This window comes from Thamnophis sirtalis, unplaced genomic scaffold, assembly GCF_051295495.1.
Source record: "Thamnophis sirtalis isolate CommonGarterSnake01/CBP01778 unplaced genomic scaffold, rThaSir2_p1.2 scaffold_8, whole genome shotgun sequence".
In the NCBI taxonomy this organism is placed as follows: domain Eukaryota; kingdom Metazoa; phylum Chordata; class Lepidosauria; order Squamata; family Natricidae; genus Thamnophis; species Thamnophis sirtalis.
In genome coordinates, this window is record NW_028261388.1 from 54,207,385 (window position 1) to 54,227,768 (window position 20,384).

The window sequence follows — 20,384 nt, forward strand, 5'->3', positions numbered from 1 at the left end:
GAGTTAGGACGATGGCCAAAGACCTTCCGACTGCAGGGCTGTCCTGATTGGCTAAGACACAAGCAGCTTTCAGCGGGAGAACGCAGCCTTGCTATTGGTCCACCCATCTGAAAGTTCCTATATAAAGTGCTGTCAGACAACAAATGTAGTTGTTGCTGGTTCGGGGGCTTGTCTTGCAATTTGCCTTGTTAACTGTTAGAATAAAGGTTGTTTTGTGGTACAACCTGCCTAGCTTCAGTTCCTTCCCACCTAGTTCTCCATACAGAGCATATATAGCATCAATACATTATAAAGAGTAAAATAAATTAGCTGAGTTTTACAAAACCATTAACAATCCTGTCTTATTTTTGTGCTATACTCTGGGTTTTTAAAAATTATTTGTTAAGAGAGAAGAAAAATACATATTCCAATATCTTCAAAGAAAATGTGCAGTAGAGAAGCCAGAGAAATCGTCAGCTAATGTTGTATGAGTTTATACATAGCAAGTTTTTTTGTTAACAGAATGAAGAAAAAGCTTCTAAATGTTTACCAAGAAGCAAACTGCAAGCCAGCATCTATGTTTGTATTGTAATCTGAAGACCACAAGCCCTGTCATACCAGCTGGCACTTCTTTCCAAAAGTTTAGAGTGCAACAATTTCCCTTTATTTGCTCAGTTTACTTTAGAACTTGTTTTCCAGGTAGAACAGCTTGGTTTAAAAGGTTTAAAAATTTCCCAGCTAGCTGATTATGCAACATTCAGACAGTTCATTTTCTATCAATCAGCCTTCCTTCTTCACCACTTCAGAGAACTGCCCTCCCTTTGCTCACCTTCAGTTGTAAGTTAGGGCGTGACTAGGCAGTAGCCAAGTGCAGCAGTAATATGCTCCCAGCATTTTGCTTCCAGCTAAGAGAAAAAAAAGTTATATTCTGCAGTAGGCTGAAATTGCTACCAAGATCTACAGCCACGTAAAGACAGTTTTGGAGAGTCCTACACATTTACAAAAACAATGCTGAGGTGGACCAACTGCAAGAGTGAGTATTTTTTATAAACCTTTTGCCAAAAGGTTTGCCAAAACCTTTCTCTTTTTCTTGTTATTCCAAGCAGCATTCTTAAGAGAGCTGACTTTGTTTGCTGTTTTGTTTTGGGATTTTTTTTTTTACAATAGAGCTTCAGTGGGGCTTTTCCTCCATGTTTACTAATATATCAAATATATTACATACATATAAAGTAAAATGGCACCCATGTGGTGGAGCACAGGCACCAAACTTGTTTCTCAATTCATAACAATTGCAGCTCAGCCAAGAACTTAGAAGCAGTCTGATCATTTATCCAATTCAGAAAAAAATCATCTGTCTCTAAATGTACTATTATCTGCATGACAGAGAAACAGTTCTAATATATTCTGTGATATATTTTGTTTATAATTATAGAACATTCCTCCTTCAAACAGATTCTCTGGTTTTTATCATGACAATTTTTGTAAGAAAGGGAAGGGCTTGTTGCCCATCTCAAAATAGTATTTTTCAGTACTATAGAAATCAGTTCCCACTTACTGTGTCTTTTATGTCTAACAAAATATAGTACCTTTACTTCATACGCTTGGTTTAATAACACTAAACACAGTCCATAGAACATACTAGTACCTTATTTTTCCAAAATTTATTCAGATATCTGGTTGCTGTCAACGTCTACTATTCCTCCACAGCGGAACAAAATATTTTAAGCCAATGAACCTAATTTGGATGGGTCTTGAATGAGTAATAGTACAATGCAGAGTAAATTGAAAATAACTGCAGTTCCTCCACAGAGATGGGTATAACATACAATTATATTTGAGGGTTCTGAGTACTATGCTCAGTGGTTTGAGCACGTTAGCTGTGAATGGTAGGATCTGTAGTTCAAGAAGGGTGCTTTGTCATGAAAGCTGTTGTAAAATGTTGAATGCTAAATTAATGGTGATAGGCTTAATAGTATGCTTGTGTTTTAACAAAAGAGATTAAAAAGGAAAGTGAGCCAGCCAGAAAGGAAGAAAGGGTACGGAATGTAATGCTATATACAATTTGCCCAAAGTCCGTTACACAAAATGCAATATAATATTCTCCTGCAATATAACTTACCGAGGTTGTTGTTTTTAATGCCACGTAGAGATCAAGGTCTAGATTCTGACTATACTTTAAGCTATTAATAATATATTGTGCAGCCCAAATGGCTATTTTGTAGAACAACATACTTTTCATACTAATGTAGATAACTTGTCATGAGTCAATGTTCAATTATTGATTTTTATTTCTGCTGCACTACACACTCTTTAGACTGATAGCAGGGATTGGCCACTTCCTACAGGTTTAAAGTTCAATTTCACCACGAGGATGGGGGCTGAAAATAGTGACTTTTTGCTGGGGATACAGTGGCTTTTAAGGGTAGAAATGCAACCATTTCCTTATTCAATTTTCTGGTTTGTTTCAAGTACCCCTTTCTCTTCCTTGCTCACTCCTCTTTCTCAGTTGCTTATCTTTCTGTTGCTTTTTCATTATCTTCTCTGTTTCTCAATCTATCCCTTGCTTGCTTGGTTTGTTTCTTTGTTTTTGCTCTTCTCTTTTTTCATTTCTGTCTTTGCTTGTTTTCTCTCACACAGTCTCTCTTGTGGCTTCCCAAAAACTGATGGCTGTTAAGAGGCTCTGGTGGCTTCCCTTCCCTTCATTTCAGACAGCATCATTCTGCCACATGAGATTACTAGTTTCATTTGGATAGGGGTCAAGCAGTAATTCTGTTTTGGTGCTTTGCAGATTGCCAGTCTGGCATTCAAGGCAGCCAGATATCTCATGTGTTTGGTGACCAAGCCCAAAGAAATTGCCAGGAACTAAGGGTGGCAGGGGGAGGAGACTAGGTGCTTGTAAACTGCCAAAGACAGCCAACAGGAACTAGAAATTACTCCGTTCCTAACTATATCATAGTTATTGAAGCATCAGAAATCAGGCATAAAACAAAACTTCTGTCATGAAATGATGGAGAATACCATTTTAACATTGAGAAATGCAAACTGTCTGCTAGAGATGAGGGAAATGTTATGACACACAGCCCTGTATTTAAAGAATGGCTGCTAATCATCTTCAAGGGATAGTTGTGGGGAGATGTGTAGGGAATAATGTTTGCCCACTCAAAAAATAGAAGATAGAAGGCCAGAGACATAGGAGAAAACAGCTCTGAAGTCTCAAGCTGCTATGTAGCCCCTTCAGGTTTTTCCACACTCTTTAGACTATTTAGACACTCTTAATAGGCTTGAAGAAGAGAAAGATACTGAGTTGTATATGTACCCAATATATGACCTACCCAGACTTGGTGCCATTATTTACACATTGATAGGTAGAAGGGAATGAAGGTGGGGTTGGCGTCTATGCTTGGAAAAACCAGCTGTAGCCAGAAAGCCTCCCACTTTCCCAAAGCTCAGCATAGCTGATGCTTTTTGCCAAAGGACCCAGTAACTTAAGAAATGGGCTCATTTATTCATTCACAATTACATGCAAGCAATCATGCCAGCATTCTAGCTGCCTAGTTAATTGAACTATATCCTGGCATTTCCAGGAATGTGCTGATGTCAAGAGGCAGCCTCACCCCAGCCTACAAAAGAAAAAGCTAAGATTGTGGATGGGTTTAATAGAAGACAAGCAGATAAGAAAATGGCAATCAGGTGGAAGCAGTTTCTTAAGACTGAAAGCTAATATAGACAGGCAACATGACTATCAGCCAACTGTCAGGACCATAAGCTTTTAGAATGCTCAGAAACAACACTCCTTAACTGCGGAGTTTGGATACAACCAAAAAATAAGCAACCACATTGAGGCAACATTTCATCTCAGTCAGTACAAGAACTTTTGGAGGAAGGCAGAAGTTATATGAAGGATGGAATAAAGATCAATAATCTGTTGATGGGAAAGATGTGTGCCACAATAAAACATTGTGTACAAATTTGTTATGCCGTTAAATTAAGGTGACCAGATTTTAACATTGGTAAAGAGGGACACCATTGACCGGGGGGGGGGGGGTGTTCTTGATTAAAAATTAAAAAAAAAGATTTTAAAAAATCTTATCCTTCAAATTGTCTTCTGATAACATTATGGACATGTTCACTAGTTTTCTAAGCAGAAGTAATGGCTTCTAGAATTAATTTGCCAATTGTCTTCTTCTTCTTCTTCTTCTTCTTCTTCTTCTTCTTCTTCTTCTTCTTCTTCTTCTTCTTCTTCTTCTTCTTCTTCTTCTTCTTCTTGCCACCATCTTCTCTCCCCCCCCAATCACTGCTCCAGCTTCCAATCTACCCTGTAATCCTGGGATTTTGCTCCTAGTCTTTTCTAGGTCTGGTTCTGCTCATTTTTCAAGACCAACCAAAGTTTGTTGACTTAGCATCAGTAAATGGAGGATTATGTCTCCAACCCCCCCCCAAAAATGAAAAGGGATTGCTTTTAAATAGCAAGAAAAAAACTAAAATCCCTCCCAAAGCCCTTGCTAAACTAGCATTGATCCCACACAAACCACCAAAGCAGTTTCCATGTCAAAATAATCTCAATTACAAAGAATGTTTCTGTTTATACACTGGCAGATTATACTGTTTACATGTTATTCAGTCTCTTTTTTTAAACGGCCCGGGAGCCGCCCAAAGCCTTCCTGCCCACCACCGTTTGGAAGGCTTCGGGTGGCTCCTGGGTGGCGGGTGTCCGGGCGGGAAGAGCCAGTGAGAGGATGGCAGTGGCATCTTCAGCGGCAGAGCAGAGGCGCAGCAGCGCCAGCAGCCAGGCAGCCTCCATCGGGCAGATGGAGATTAAAAGCGGGGCAGCTGCTGGGGCTTCGGCTGCTCCTAGCTCCTGCGCCACTTGTTGGCTCATTTTTTAGTTCATTTATTAAGACTTATAGGCCGCCCTTCTCCCTGAGGGGACTCAGGGCGGCTTACAATCATAAAGGAAGGGTGTGCAGCAACAAGGGACAAACAATAAGTGACCAAAAATAAAATAGTAAAACCACAACATGCATTCAACAGTCAGCACTTGGGCGGGTAAATTGGAACCTATCCCCAGGCCTGCTGGGAGAGCCAGGTCTTGAGGGCTGTGTGGAAGGTCTGGGTGGTGGTGAGGGTACGAATCTCAACGGGGAGATCGTTCCACAGGGTCGGAGCTGCAACAGAAAAGGCTCTCCTCCGTGTAGTCGCCAGTCGACATTGACTGGCGGATGGAATCCGGAGGAGGCCCAGCCTGTGTGATCTAATCGGTCGGAGGGAGGTAATCGGCAGAAGGCGGTCTCTCAAATATCCAGATCCACTACCATGGAGTGCTTTAAAGGTGGTCATCAGTACCCTGAAGCGCACCCGGAGACCGACAGGTAGCCAGTGCAGCTCGCGGAGGATGGGTGTAATGTGGGCGAACCGCGGTGCGCCCACTATCACTCGCGTGGCTGCATTCTGGACTAACTGCAGTCTCCGGATGCTCTTCAAGGGCAACCCCATGTAGAGCCCATTGCAGTATTCCAGCCTAGAGATCACAAGGGCTCGAGTGACTGTTGTGAGAGCCTCCCGGTTCAGGTAGGGCCGCAACTGTCGGACCAGGCGAACCTGGGCAAATGCCCCCCTGGTCACAGCCGTCAGCTGATGGTCGAAAGTCAGCTGTGAATCCAGGAGGACTCCTAAGTTACGGACCCTGTCTGAGGGGTATAAAATTTGACCCCCCAGCCTGAGTGTTGGAATGTCAGCCAAATTATTGGGAGGGAAGCACAACAGCCACTCGGTCTTGTCCGGGTTGAGTACCAGTTTGTTAGCGCTCATCCAGCTCTTAACGGCCTCAAGGCCCTGGTTCATCACGTCCACCGCTTCATTGAGTTGGCACGGGGCGGACAGATACAATTGTGTATCGTCCGCGTATTGGTGGTATTTTATCCCGTGCCTCCGAATGATCTCGCCCAGTGGTTTCATGTATATGTTAAATAGTAGGGGGGATAAGACCGAACCCTGCGGCACCCCACATGTTAGGGGCCTCAGGGACGATCTCTGCCCCCCGACCAACACCGACTGCGACCTGTCCGAGAGGTAAGAGGAGAACCACTGCAAAACAGTGCCTCCCACCCCCACCTCTCGCAGTCGTCGCAGAAGGATACCATGGTCGATGGTATCGAACGCCGCTGAGAGGTCAAGGAGAACCAGGATGGACGCATGGCCTCCATCTCTGGCCCTCCAGAGATCATCGGTCAATGTGACCAAAGCGGTTTCTGTGCTGTAACCAGGTCTGAAGCCGGACTGGAAGGGGTCAAGGTAACTAGCTTCCTCCAAGGCCCGTTGAAGCTGGAAGGCCACCACCTTCTCAACAACCTTCCCAATAAAGGGGAGGTTGGAGACAGGACGATAGTTGTTTAAAATGGCTGGATCCAAGGATGGTTTCTTCAGGAGGGGTCTCACCACCGCCGTTTTAAGTGCGGCGGGGAAGTGTCCCTCCCGAAGGGAGGCGGTCACAACCGCCTGGATCCAGCCATGTGTCACCTCCCTGCTGTTGGCAACCAGCCAGGAGGGACACGGGTCCAGAATGCAGGTGGAGGCGCTTACAGCTCGAATGGCCTTGTCCACATCCCCAGAGGCAACATCCTGGAACTCAACCCAGTGATGGTTTGCCAAGTAAACCCCCTGTGTCCCGGCTGGATCTACTGCGGTGGAGTCCAAGTCCAACCGAAACCGAGCAACTTTGTCCGCCAGGAACTGGGCATAGTCCTCAGCCCTACCCTGCAAGGGATCTCCCACATCCCTCTTATTAAGGAGGGAGCGTGTGATCCTAAACAGGGCGGCTGGGCGTGACTCGGCGGATGCAACCAAGGCGGAGATATGCGTTCTTTTGGCATCTCTTAGTGCCCGGATGTAATCCTTGGTGCAGGTGGTCAGAAGTGCACGGTTCGCCTCGGACCTATCGGACCTCCACAGGTGCTCTAGGCGTCTCCTCCGGCGCTTCTTCTCCCGGAGTTCCTCGGTGAACCAAGGAGGTCTCCGGGATCCACTGGCCCGGAGGGGCCGTAGTGGCGCAATCCGGTCAAGAGACTCCGATGCCGCCAAATGCCAGGTGGCTACCAGAGTCTCCGCCGAACTGTGGGCGAGAGTGTCGGGAATTACCCCAAGCTCCGTCTGGAACCTCAAAGGGTCCATAAGTCGCCTGGGGCGGAACCACCTGGTCGGTTCCTCCTCCCTACGGTGGGGGTTTGGCCTCCGGAAGTCAAGCCTCAGTAGGCAGTGGTCTGACCACGACAGGGGTATGATCTCATTACCCCTCAGACCAAGATCACACATCCACTGCTCCGAGAGGAATACGAGGTCGAGCATGTGACCCGCTGTATGAGTTGGGCCTCGGATTACCTGGGTCAAGCCCATGGCTGTCATGGAAGCCATGAACTCCTGCGCCCCGTCAGAGCGTTCACCGAGCGATGGCAAGTTAAAGTCCCCCAGAACTATAAGCCTGGGAAGCTCAACTGCCAGCTCGGCTACTGACTCGAGGAGCGAGGGGAGGGATGCTGCAACGCAGTTGGGAGGCAGGTACGTTAGCAGCAGACCCACTTGACCCTTGAGGTCCAACTTTATCAGCAGGGACTCACACCCGGCAAGCTCCGGAGCAGGGACCTTACGAGGTAACAGAGACTCCCGGATAATAATAGCCACACCGCCACCCCTTCCCTGGGCTCTCGGCTGATGAAGCACCTGAAATCCCTCTGGGCACATCTCTACAAGGGGGACTCCTCCTTCTGTGCCCAGCCAGGTTTCAGTAATACATGCCAGGTCTGCCCTCTCGTCAACAATTAAGTCCCTTCGCTGCCCTTGCATTGGAGACGGCCAGGATGCAGTAGGGCACTTGTAGAGGATCTGGAACCTTTAAAAAAAACGACCGCTCGGGTTGATCGGGATTTTTATTTACAAAAAAATGCTGGATTCCTTGAATGCCCACGCATGTGCGCAATGCAGCTAGGCATGGGGAGCTCCGGGTTGTGCATGCTTGGGATGACCCGGCCATGGAGGGGCAGTGGCAGCAAGCCAGGCGGGCAACCCACTTGCTGATGAAGACGCGCTGGACGCGGCAGGGGCCCACGGCTGGCTGGGAGCACAGCCAGCCACTGCTGCAGGGATTGGGTGCTGCTGGGTCCCTGCGGTGGCAGCAGCAGTTCCCAGTTGGGACCGGGCGCCCTTAGCGTAGCAACCCCACATTGCTCATAATCTTGCGGCTCCGCACGAAAGGGCTGAACGTGGAGTCTAGTGCTTGGCAGCGTGCAGCTGCCACGCAGCGTCCAGCCCTGCAGGCCGCCCTCCCGGCGCACAGCCACTAGTCTATAGACAAAGATAGACCTGGAAAAATGAGTGAAAATGTTTGCAAGAGGAAGCCACGTGGTGGAGCCAAAAAAGGGGCGGGGCACCCTTTCTACAAATATCGGGACTTTTTAAAAACGCCATGGGATGCGGGACAAATTATTAAAAATCATGACTGTCCCGCCAAAAGCGGGAGGTCTGGTCACCTTACGTTAAATCTCAAATCCTTGGAAGCAAAGAAACCTTACAATGAGCACAAGGCAGAAGTGGGTTTCTGCCGGTTCACCCTGGATCAGGCAAACTGGTAGTGGCAACAGCAGGAGGCTCGGCCCACCCACCCGGATGTTTCTGCTCGTGCGCAAACCGGTAGTAAAATAAATTGTAATCCATTACTAGCACCAGGCTTAATTAATGCAAAACAAAACCAAAGATCTGAGTTGGTGATTCCGCGGTATGTTTGTGCAGCTATTGAAATTTTTTTGGCCTTAAAAAAAAATTTTTTTCATTTCATGTGTAAAACAATTTTCTGATTGACACATAGACTGTATCAGGTGTGGGTTTCTACTGGTTCGGACCAGTTTTGCCAAACCGGTAGTAGTTTGGCGGCCTGAGTCGCTGGAACTGGCAGTGACCCAGACCTGCCATACCCAAAACCAGTTCTCCTACAGAGGTGCCATCTTGTTTTTTGCTTCTGCGCATGCCCAGAGTGATTTTAGTTGTACTGTGCATGTGTGCATAGCATGCATGAAATGCGCACAACACGTCCCTGAGTGAACCAGCAGTAGTCTCTGCCACAACCCACCCCTGGTATGTTTCTTAATTGACATCTCATTCAGTATTGGCTCAAAACATATAACGAAAATTTTAAAAAAGTATCTATGATGGATTGAAGAGGGAGGTGGTGTAAAGACCATGATGATGTGGCAGTTTCCCAGGAAGGAGGAAGCACATTTCAAGAAGGGCAAAGAGGCAACACAAACCAGAGCTGGATGCAAGAAAGAGATTTAGGATAGCTACTCCCTAGAACCATCCAGGGGTAAAATAATATAGGCTTATTCTGGCAAGATTTTGTCTATATAGTATGAGCAAATAAAGAACTGAACTTTGGCTGGATTGTTCTATGTATGTCAATCTTGGAGTACGCCTGACAACAGCTTGCACTGTCACTAACAGCTTTGCGTATGTGTGTTGATTTTTTAGACATTGACTTTAGTAGCGTCACAGTTTGATAATTTATTTTTTTATGATTTTTCAGAACAATAAAAAATTAAGACCTTCATGATTCACACATTTATTATAGTAGAAACTTTGTTAATCTCTTACTTAATTCATTGTTGTGACTAGTCTCAAAAATATGAATAATTTACTGCTTTACACCTAGCTGACTTTAACATTTTGACTACTATTACAGCCCTGTTTGATGTTAAGTCTGTTTTAACTGAGAGGATACCAGCTCCACTTGCTCAGTTCCCACATTTTATATTCCAACTGCTTGGAAACTTTGGTTTTAAAAGGCCTTATGGGCATTATCTCTTTTTATTAACTAAAACTAGCATTCTAAGTATTTTATTCAGGAGCAAGAGTATAACTCTATACATAAAAGAACATTATGCTAAATTTTTTAGACTTGGCCTAGATTCACATATTCACTTTTTCATATATTCAACTTTTTCACAAGAAAGTTAATATAATGAATGCATATCTAATCAGATTGCTTGGAGCCTACATACAGCTATGTTAAATTTATTGTTTAAATCAGTTAAACAATATATGCTAATTTAAGATATTTTATACATTCTCTGCTTATAATTTAGCATACCAATAATAATAGAATACGTATTATATATCATATGCAATAGATTACAATTACATATCATTCAATATATTCATTCATCAATTAATTGCCTTTTTTTTTCTTTTTGCCTTATATGGGTTTTTTTTTAGCCTGTTTTGTTCTATTTTTTCAGATTTTATTAAATTTGGAGGTTTTATCCTTGCATCAGTCTGCGCCTGGTATTTGGGGACAATATTGGCATATCTCATACCTCAAGCATCAACATTTGACCAGTTGCTTCCAGACAAGCCAAAAATTTATAGTAAGTGATCACATTTTCAACATATGTTCAGGACGCACTCAGTTTTCATTTTTGCATCTGCCAAAAAATGACTGTGTTCTTTTACGTTACCTAAGATTTGAATGGCTGGAGTATGGATTTATGTAGGTTCGTTGTCTCCTTTTGTTTCTGAAATCTTTGAGCATTGTCTGCCACATATGCAATTCATGTTTAGTTAAAGCAAACAGATGTATAGACATAGCGTTACCCACCTTAGCTGTATTTCATTGGATGCACCTTCTCAAGGGCAAGATGCAGCAGGAAATGGAAGATAAAGGCAGGAAATGCATTTTTGCAGCTGTTGCAGCTTAACAACACTATATAATTTATATTCTTGCTAGTTTTTGATTTGCCAGGTAGCGCTTTGTTTTGCTAAAGGGGAACTTATACTTTTTAGTAAACCCACCTTGCAATGTCCAAATCCAAAGAATGTAAAATCAAGATAGCTGAAACAGTGCAGTTAAAGCTCCAATTTTGCACTGTAGCCATCTTGATTTTTGCAGTTGGGTAACAGCATGAATATTTAGGGTGGGGGGAGAATTAAATTGTAGGTGTGAGGAATACATAGTTTTCCTGGGAAGACAACAAGATAAAAAGATAAGGAAATAAATATTTATCCAAAAAGTTAAATAAAAAAATATTTTTAAAAATGTCAGTAGACAAATATTAACATTAATTGTTGAAAACATAGAGATAAAGATTGATCAGCTGAAAATGTTCAAGAAAAATCTAAAATAAAATAAAAACTTGTGGCCCACTATCAGATAGCAATGTTAGGTATTTGAAATTAAAACTGTGAATAACAGGGCAATTTCTCAGAGAAAATTACAGTCTCCAGAATAACTTGTACTGATAAATAAGAATGTAAGACCATGAGATTTTCCATTACACAAAAAACATTAATTAAGAATCTTAGTTAAGATACTGAAATAAAATCATTTTGAAGCAAAGATCGACTTTGTTTTGAGAAACTATATGCCATGATATCTGTATCAGCTCTTGGAAATTACTTAACTAGACTTTCTTCTATGCAATCTCTTCCAAACTTAGTTCCTCAGGTGTTTTAACAGTGTATTAATCACACCCATTTACTTTGATTTTTCCCAATCTTTCCCTGCATCACAGACTTATTGAGCTAGTCCTTCATTTAATGTATCCAAAATATGATACATTAGGAATTGGATACGAATTTCCATCCTGTTGAAAATTGTGTGGTTTTCCAAATTTTCTACATAGCACAGTTTGGTTTAAACCTCTACTGATCTTTATTCTGCTGCTTGCTATATTTCTGTAAATATATTTCCATCATTTCCTACAGTCTTCCAGCAATGTCTGGAGAGATGATCCAATTTTATCTTATCTTACCAAAGGTTCCGTAATATATGACATCTCTATTTTATGTTTTTAATTTTTTTAAAATGTCTATTTCTTCTTTATGTTTAGAATCAATATGATTTTTTTTACAGTTCAATCACTGGTGTATTAAGTTCTAGTTGTTATATTGCACCAATAAAAATGTAAACATAATTATAGTGTCAAGATCTTGACCAATGAGGCTTTTCAAAAAGATCTACAATAATGAAAATAAAATATTGTGCAAACAAATTAATCTCTTGTTTATACTGTATCTATTAAGAATCAATTGCAAATGTGTGGCCTCCAAGATTACTTCTCTGTTCTCTATTATAGTGCCAGCCCCCAAAAGACAGAAATGTGACCACTGGTCTCCGTGTTCGCCTGGAAATTATGCTTATCGCATGCTCAGTGGAGGTGGGAAGGAGAGATTTCCCAAAATCTGTTTTGAAGATAAATTGTAAGTATTTAAGGCCATGTTGACATTGCAAATAACTAAGATACTTTGACATTCAGTAGCTATTCTCACTATAAATTCTGGAAGATAAAATCCCAGCTCTTTAGAAAGGAGATCAGAGGTAGAGCTTTATGATTCCTATACCAATGATTATTAAACCATAGTTTTAAAAAATTATGAGAATTTCATCTAGACAAGACTTTCAGAGCAAAACCTTTCTTTAAATTCATGTGATTCTGAAATTTCCATCACTCTATTAAAATAATTATCTAAAATATGAAGTCAGACAACAATTAACTTGCTATAATTGATAATATAGGAAAAGGTTTATCTTATATTGATACTGCATATTTATTTCAATTTCAGACTCATAAGTGAACAAGATGGAAATGCTGGGAGAGGAATAAATATTGCAATTGTAGACTGTAAGTAAAAAACCTATAACCTAAGAACTATAAGCAAATTCATGCAAGCTGTCACTACCACATGTTTTCTTCACTTCCCAAACTTCCAACTTTCTAAAGGTGTGAGATGTGCAAAGGAATTTCAGAAAGAAGAGAAATGTATTTCATTGACAGATACCATTAAATATATCTTTCTTTCATTAAAAAAAAACAAGAGCTTCTAGGGGAGGTGTGGTGATTTGATGACGGTTCTGCAAAAGCAGAACCAAAGGTTACAGCAAAAACCAAGAAACCAGTGAGTAGATCAGTTCTTTGGAACTTTTCTGGATAGAGAATGGGAGATCATCCACATTTGATCTGCACAGTTGTTCCCCGTGAAGAGACTGTAGGACAAGAGTTTTCTGTAGATTTGAGTGATCAGGGAGGCAACAGGATCTCCCAAACTCTGGTACAGACTTTTAAAAGATACTAAATTTGCAAATTTCACTTTGTAATCTCTTTCATAAATTGCTCCTTAATTACTTCTAAGGTATTAGAGGCTTTTTTGGAATGACAAGCTTGAAAACATTGAATGAGTCTGCCTTTAATCATGAGTGAAAGAAAGCTTCAATTATAAGCTTGATAATTTAAAAAATCTGAAATAAGCAGCAAAAAAACGGAAAAGATTTTGATCTTATAAATGGATTAAGGGTTCATGTAAAATTAGAATATTGAAACTTTTTTGACTTTGGAATTAATTATAAAGTACAAACGGCTTCTTGTGGGAAATAGATTATGTTTTGGTTTTTACAAGTTACAGCATAGATAAGTAGTTCCATGGTTTTAAAAAGGAGGAGCTAAAGGTTTTAGATAGAGGAAAAATATACAAACCTATAAATTAGTGCAAAACCTGATAACAATTAAAAAAACTGATGGAGACTTTTGAAAAATGGAATGAGAAAATGGTAGCCATGATAGCAACAATGTCAGTAATAATATCTGCTTCTAGGGAGACTTTGTCCAAAAGATGTGAAGAAATGTTAGTTGTAGAATAATCTGATATTTTCTGATAAGATAGAGATTGTATTCAAAGAGGATTCATAACTGATATGCCAATACAATGATTTAGAAAAAGATAGTTCATTAGATCTATAAAAAATACTGGCTGAGAATTGAGAAGTTAAAAAGAAAATACAATTGACACACCAAGAGAATGACCTGGATGGTGGTTGGTTTTTTTCTACTGGATTTACAAAGAAAGCTTGTTAAACCTTGGAAGAACATTTTGCAATGGGACAAAGAAGGAATGAAGGAGAAATCAAATCTTATGACAATATTAGAATGAACAAAATATTAAGCATGTTAGAAGTAAAAGGAAGAATAAAAAGTTGTTCTTTTGATCAAGATTAAAAGAAGATACCGTGGTAGAATGTAGTCTGATTCCCAGGAGGAAGCAGCTGCATTCAAGAAGGCAAATAACAAACAAACAGCAAAGTATAGATAGTTTGGTCAGGAAAAAGAGAGTTAAGAAGGTTTCTCCCTAGCTGGTGGACATGTGATAAAGCAAATACATTTTGGAGTAAGATTCATATTATAATACGGAAAATTCTTAAAATGAAAATAAAAACAAAACCAGAAACTTTTCTTTTGGGTTTAATGGAAAAAAACTCGGAGAAAATTTTTGGAACTTTGATCTTATATATGTTGACAGCAGCAAGACTATCATATGCATAAAAATGGAAGGACTCTTCAATTCCCACTGTGGACAAATGGCTACAGAAGCTGATGGAGTTGACAGAAATGGCTTAAATTGACTGTTTTGGTTAAAGGAAAGAATATAAGTACTTTTGTTTCCACCTGGGTTTTACTGATTAGATTGATATGTTTTTATAGAAATGGCTAGTTTATATTATTATTGAAAAACAAAAAGTTGTGGTTTGATGTTAATGCTTTTTTTACTATAACAGAGAGTGAGAAGTCAATGTTTCTTCTTTTCTTTTCCACAGTTTCTCTTCACTTTTCTCTCCCCCCCCCCCGTGTCTTCCTATTTACTTTTGTATTTTATATTTTATCTTATAACCTAATAAAAATGGTAAACTAAAAGAAGTCCCCTTCCTAGCACTCCTCTGAGTATATCTGTAGTAATGCAAATAGTTGTTTTAGTTTGGCACAGTTTCTGTCTATAGGTGAGGAGCGATAAAGGAAACTGTTCAGGGATAATTCTAGTGTCTTTCTTGATTGTTGAGACCTGACAGATATGTGCTCTATAATGCAGGAATCTATATAAAAATAAGGTAGACTAGGGACAAGGAACACATGACAAAAGATATATCATAGTGCAAACTCTACCCCTTATATACTGTACTAAGTTCTGACATTATGACATAATGAATAGGTCATTGTAACAGCATGAGGCACACTTTACCATTTTATGTGCTTGTCGACTCTGATTTTGTGTGTTTTGTGTATTGGGATAATGTCTGAACACCATATCCAAATGTAAACCTTTTTTCTGGTGATTGCACTAGTTATTGTGAACTGCCCTTAAAGGTTTGTTCATCAAAGGACTTGTATTTGATAAATAATAACAGTGCCAAGTGTATTTTAGTCAGACTATATATATCAGTTAGATTTTTCCATTGTTAGAGCCAAGTGGAAGATCAGCAAAATCAATACTTTGCCAACACAGGAATTGAATAACTTCTTATTAAGGTTTTCTACCAGCTCATATAAAGAAACTAAATATTTGGTTTGCAGCTTTTTGAATGTAACACTAAAATAGTTTTCGCCTCTTCCCCACACCGTTCCAAGTTGGATGAGGGGAGGTTAACTGAAGCATCATGTTACTAGCCGAGATGTGATGGCTTTGCTCCTGACTCTTTGTATTTCTCACCAGTTTATTTATATATACACATATATACATATTGTTTCTTTTAGATAAGACTGGAAAAGTTGCTGCTACAAATTATTTTGACATGTGGGAAGGAGGTAAGAAGCTTAGCTCATGTTTAGCATCAGCTTATGAGTCCAATATCTCTGTGATGAAGTACATCTGAATGATTCATGTATCATGTATTACATCTGCAACCATTTACTTTTGGTCATGATCATGGATATTTAATTTGGAGTGTTTCCTGACCATATAATCATATAAGTAACCTGCTTTACTTATGGGATATCATCATCATTTACTTGTAAACTGTTTTTTCTATATAGGAAAGAGATTAGTGGATTCCCGTTCACTCCCTACCCAGGGTCAGGAAATCTACCAATTACTTCTCTGGCCTCATTACTGAGGCAAGTAGAACAGATGATTGGGGCGAGCAAATTTTCCTGGCACTATTTTCCTAGGTGTACTTTCAGTGCTAATGTCCTCTCCATTAAAGAGCTCTGAGGAGGAAAATAGAAGGGTACTCACCATTTATTTCTGTACATTTGAATAGGAGCCCATGTTCCAATATATCCCAGAATGGAGCTTACTAAGCAGTGGAAACCAAGTTCACACAAGTTTTTTTCCACACTATAAAAATGAGTTGATTGGGGGGGGGGAATCAATCAGGTGTTTCGTACAGATGTAAAACTGCCCAGAGTTCAAATATTCTAAGTGGAAATAAATTGATTTCAAAATCCAGTTTGCAAACATGTTGAGGATAAATATGCTAGCCATTGTCCACATGCTAATTGGCTGTTTATTTGTGAAAAAGACATGAGAATTATTTTATGATAATACAGCACAACTAGCTATTAAAATATTATGGGCATTTTTAATAGAGCACATAAACATTATTTTCTACCAAGCAGATATTAGTCTCAATATGTTGAAAGGCAGAGAAGCGAGGAACAGGAAGAACAGAATATTGCAATGATTTTGAGCAGACTGTTTAAACTATTCTAAATTTTCTGGTAGTTGTTTGGATGTTTAACTAAAATTCCATTTTAGAAAGTATTTCCTCTGTTACTCCTTTGCCTTCAGCAGAAAAGAATTGGATGGAATGGAATATCTCTATCAATGTTATTGTTATTTTAAATTACCCACAGCTTTCCATTGTTTACAACAGGAGTAAAAACCATTTTGGTGGCCAGGGGTGTACATGAGTGGTGAGAAAGGTAAAAACAAGTCAAGGGATATGACACCTTGATCAAAACCTCTGCCCTCATTATGTGTGCAAACTTAATAAAAAGAGCAAAGATTCAATTCTGCCCGTCATCTTCAATTTTTATTACCTAAGGCACTCATGCGGCCAAAGGCCACATTTATCATTTGGGCTTAACTGAATATTTCAAAGTGAGGTGGAATGGTATGACACACATGGACATGGCTGAGGGTCTGAAAAACATCAGGTTTTATGTGGGTTTTAAAACTGTAAGCTGCCTATTTTATGGCTTACAGTACAGTATAAAGTTGATGTATTTGTCAACTGACAATAGGAGGTTCTCTAGGGAAAAGTGATTTGCTGAGGTAGCTCCTATCCAATGTTCTTGCCTAGCCTTTTAAAGTAATATCAATATTCTTAATGTTATTGCGCTTTAATATTGTTATTTTATTGTTTTATGTATGCTGCCCAGAATCACTTTCTCTGAGATGGGTTGACCATATAAAAATGATTTATGAATAAATAAAAATTAGTGTAAGTGTTTTTGGGCAGGAAAGGGAGGAGCAATGACAAAAAATGGATTGTGATATCCCATCACAAGTGTATGAATCATGGTATTAGGTCCAACATTGGGATGTAAATAGAAAAAACTTGGGGCTACATTAAGCCATAATTACACATCTTTTGTCTTTTTTTGTTATTGTTATTGGTACTGAAAATATATGAAAACAAGGCCTCTCACCCATCTGTGATTTAGAGTCTCCAAATTATCTGGAGCAGAACTACAGGCTGTGCAAGATAAAGGAGAGGTTGCTTTTCTATCTGTGGAAATGGAAATGTGATGTCTTGGATCTCATTTCTCAGAAAGAAATATAATTGAGGCTTCATTTATAATGTATTTCTCTAAGGGTTTTCCCCTCACACCAACAGAATTCTCTGGACCAATGACAGATTTTATTAGCGAAGCTCCACAGAAATCTCTAATCTTTATGGTGACCCATGATGATGGAAGTACAAAGTAAGTAAAAGATTTAGACTTCTATTCAGTCTTACAAACTTACAAATACACAAAAATGATCAATTTTTTTTATCAGTTTTACTCTCCAGTGTTGCCAAATACACATTGCTATGGATTTTCTGTCATAATTATGGTAGAAGCTTGTTTCTAACACAATTTTGTAATCTTTTAAACACTGCCTTTTTCTCCAAAGCCATTGCTTCAAATGGATATCCAAGACTTCCCATTTTTAAATAGTACTGACATTGTATAGTAAATTCCACAGAGATGTTTACTACATCTCCATTCACTACAAGGTTACTAACTGTAGTATTTTAATTGGGTAATGTTATTAATAATGTTATTTTATTATGTAAAAAGTGTTAATATTCCAAATTATTTCTTGTATATTTTTTGTTGTATCCTTTATAATTTTTCTCATTTGCACAAGTTTGAAGGAAGGAGTTAAAAGAATGAAGCACTTGAGCTTCATGATTTCATATTTCTTGAATTTGAAAGTCTCCTATAGATCTGATGCTAGATTATAGATTGTAATATTTGATCAGGGTTTTCAAGCTGAGTTTCCTCCATACTTGTTGATTCCATGACACTAACAATTCTCAACTATAATGACCACATTTGGACAGAGTCAGTTTTGAGTAAAGCTATCCTACAACTTCTTTCTGGCCCTAGATAATCAGAAGGTGGCTCTGCCATATATATAAGCAGGAATATACGTCATAATAGCTGCTGATTTTCCTTTTGAATCACAAAAGGCCACATTCAAATTATTCTCTTATTTCTTCCAGGTTAAAACAGGACAGTAAAAAAGCAATAGCAGAATTGGGAAGTGAAGAAATATGGAACTTGAAGTTTAGGTCAGGCTGGGTGTTTTTAGCTGCAAAAGGTTTTAAATTACCAAAAAATATACAAAAGGAAAAGGTAAGAATTGTTTAAACTAATAACCTCCAGAGTACAATCCTGTGATTTTTGCATGTGATAGATGAGCCAATAATGTGAAAAAATGATTTTTAATTAATGTGTCTGTTTCCTTAACTGCCATTGAGTTTTACTTAGATCAGGCTATCAGACAGAATGATAAACTTCCAGCACCTCTGAGGGCCAGATTATCCTATCCAACACGTAGGTCCTGTTTACAAGCAGTCTCTTTTTTCCTCTATGGGTGGGATTAACAATGATATTCCTCAGAAAAGCAGGACTGGGTTCTTGTTTTGTTTTGTTTTGAACAAATCAGTAATTGAAAAATCTGTGTGGAAAAACCTGTCCTCACAGTCTGTCTCCCCAAAAATAGTTAATGTGGGAATTTGATTTAATATATTTATCAGAAAGATATTTTTGTAGGGTGTTTTAAAGCTATTCTGTGTTTTTAGTTTAGTAAATAATAGAAATATTTCCTTTCTTAATGTATTATAAGGCCATACACTGAATTACAATTTGTATGTATCTTTTTAAACAGATAATTCATTCTGACAATAGTAAGAATCGATACAATGGATGGCCAGCTGAAATCCAGATTGAAGGCTGTATTCCAAGAAACCTAACAAGCTGAATTCTAATATTTGCAAAATAGCACACTGCACATTTATTTATATGGCACTATTTGCTCCAAAAAGCTGGCTGTCTAAAGCTGCGGACAAAAAAAATATTCTGGATAAAATCTATTTGAAACACTGGATTCAATTGCAGAGTTGATTTTTATCATGAAGAGTAAATAATTAGAGACACGTCCCCTTCCCCCACATCTGCTCCGTCTTCTCCTTTCAGGATATTGGGTTGCAACACCTATCATTTCCAGCCACCACAAAAGAGCTGGAATTTTTTAAAATTATGATCTCAGTCATCTGACACACCAAGCTTGGAAAAGGTGAAAAAGAAAAGTATTTTCCTATTGATGTTTTATGTTGTCACTTAGAAAAGCAATGTATTGAAAGCAAAGTAATGCCCCACCAATGTGTATTTGTAAAATTGCTCTCTCTGTGTGTGTATATGCCAGAAAGCTCACTAGAGCTAAAAGAGGCCCACCCATGCACCCAGAATCAGTACCTGTGGTTTATGAGATAGTACAAAAGTATGCCCAGGTAATTTGCCCTGTCCCAAATACTAGATCTCTACCATGAAACAAGATGAGGGCTAGTACTCCTGACAGCTTTCCGGTGGTGCAAAGAAATATGATGGATTTTCTAATGGTGGGGAAAATATTCACCAACTGCTGCCCCAACATAATCAGATTTGGGGGGGGGGGGGGCGTTTTAAACAGATCATTAGAACTCTGGGTTTAGCATCTGTCAGAACCTGATCTGCAGGGTAAATGGAGGCTTTTTTTGTTTTTCCTGATTTACCCCCAAATCATTACTAGGTGATGATTGATCATTGACGAGATGATGAAGCATTCCATCCCATCCAACAAACTACCTTTCTCTTTCTTGGTTTCTTGCTAAAACTCTTTGCTCTCCTGGTTTTCTTCCAGGAAAAGGAAAAGAAAGTGTGACTTTTGCTCACTTATCTCTCTCCCTGTCTTGTTCTTTCTGTTTGGATTCCTCTGTTTCTCTCATATTCTGTCTCTCTGGAGCTCTGTCAAAAGCAACACATCCATCTGTGGGAGGAACTCAAAGGCAGGCAAATAGTGCAAGTAGTGTTGTGCTATTGCAATGCAAGTTCTGGCCTTTTGATGTG

The 20,384-nt window shown here is 39.6% G+C and overlaps 1 protein-coding gene across 1 annotated transcript; it reads left to right on the plus strand.

The window, feature by feature from the left end:
• Positions 1–789: 789 nt before the first annotated feature.
• On the plus strand, positions 790–19,386 carry FAM3B (FAM3 metabolism regulating signaling molecule B). The gene is made up of 8 exons (XM_014058760.2): positions 790–1,012; positions 10,260–10,388; positions 12,096–12,219; positions 12,583–12,641; positions 15,537–15,587; positions 17,624–17,711; positions 18,500–18,632; positions 19,168–19,386. The coding sequence occupies exons 1-8, from the start codon at positions 988–990 to the stop codon at positions 19,258–19,260; spliced, it is 702 nt and encodes a 233-aa protein (XP_013914235.1). The 5' UTR covers positions 790–987; the 3' UTR covers positions 19,261–19,386.
• Positions 19,387–20,384: the final 998 nt, after the last annotated feature.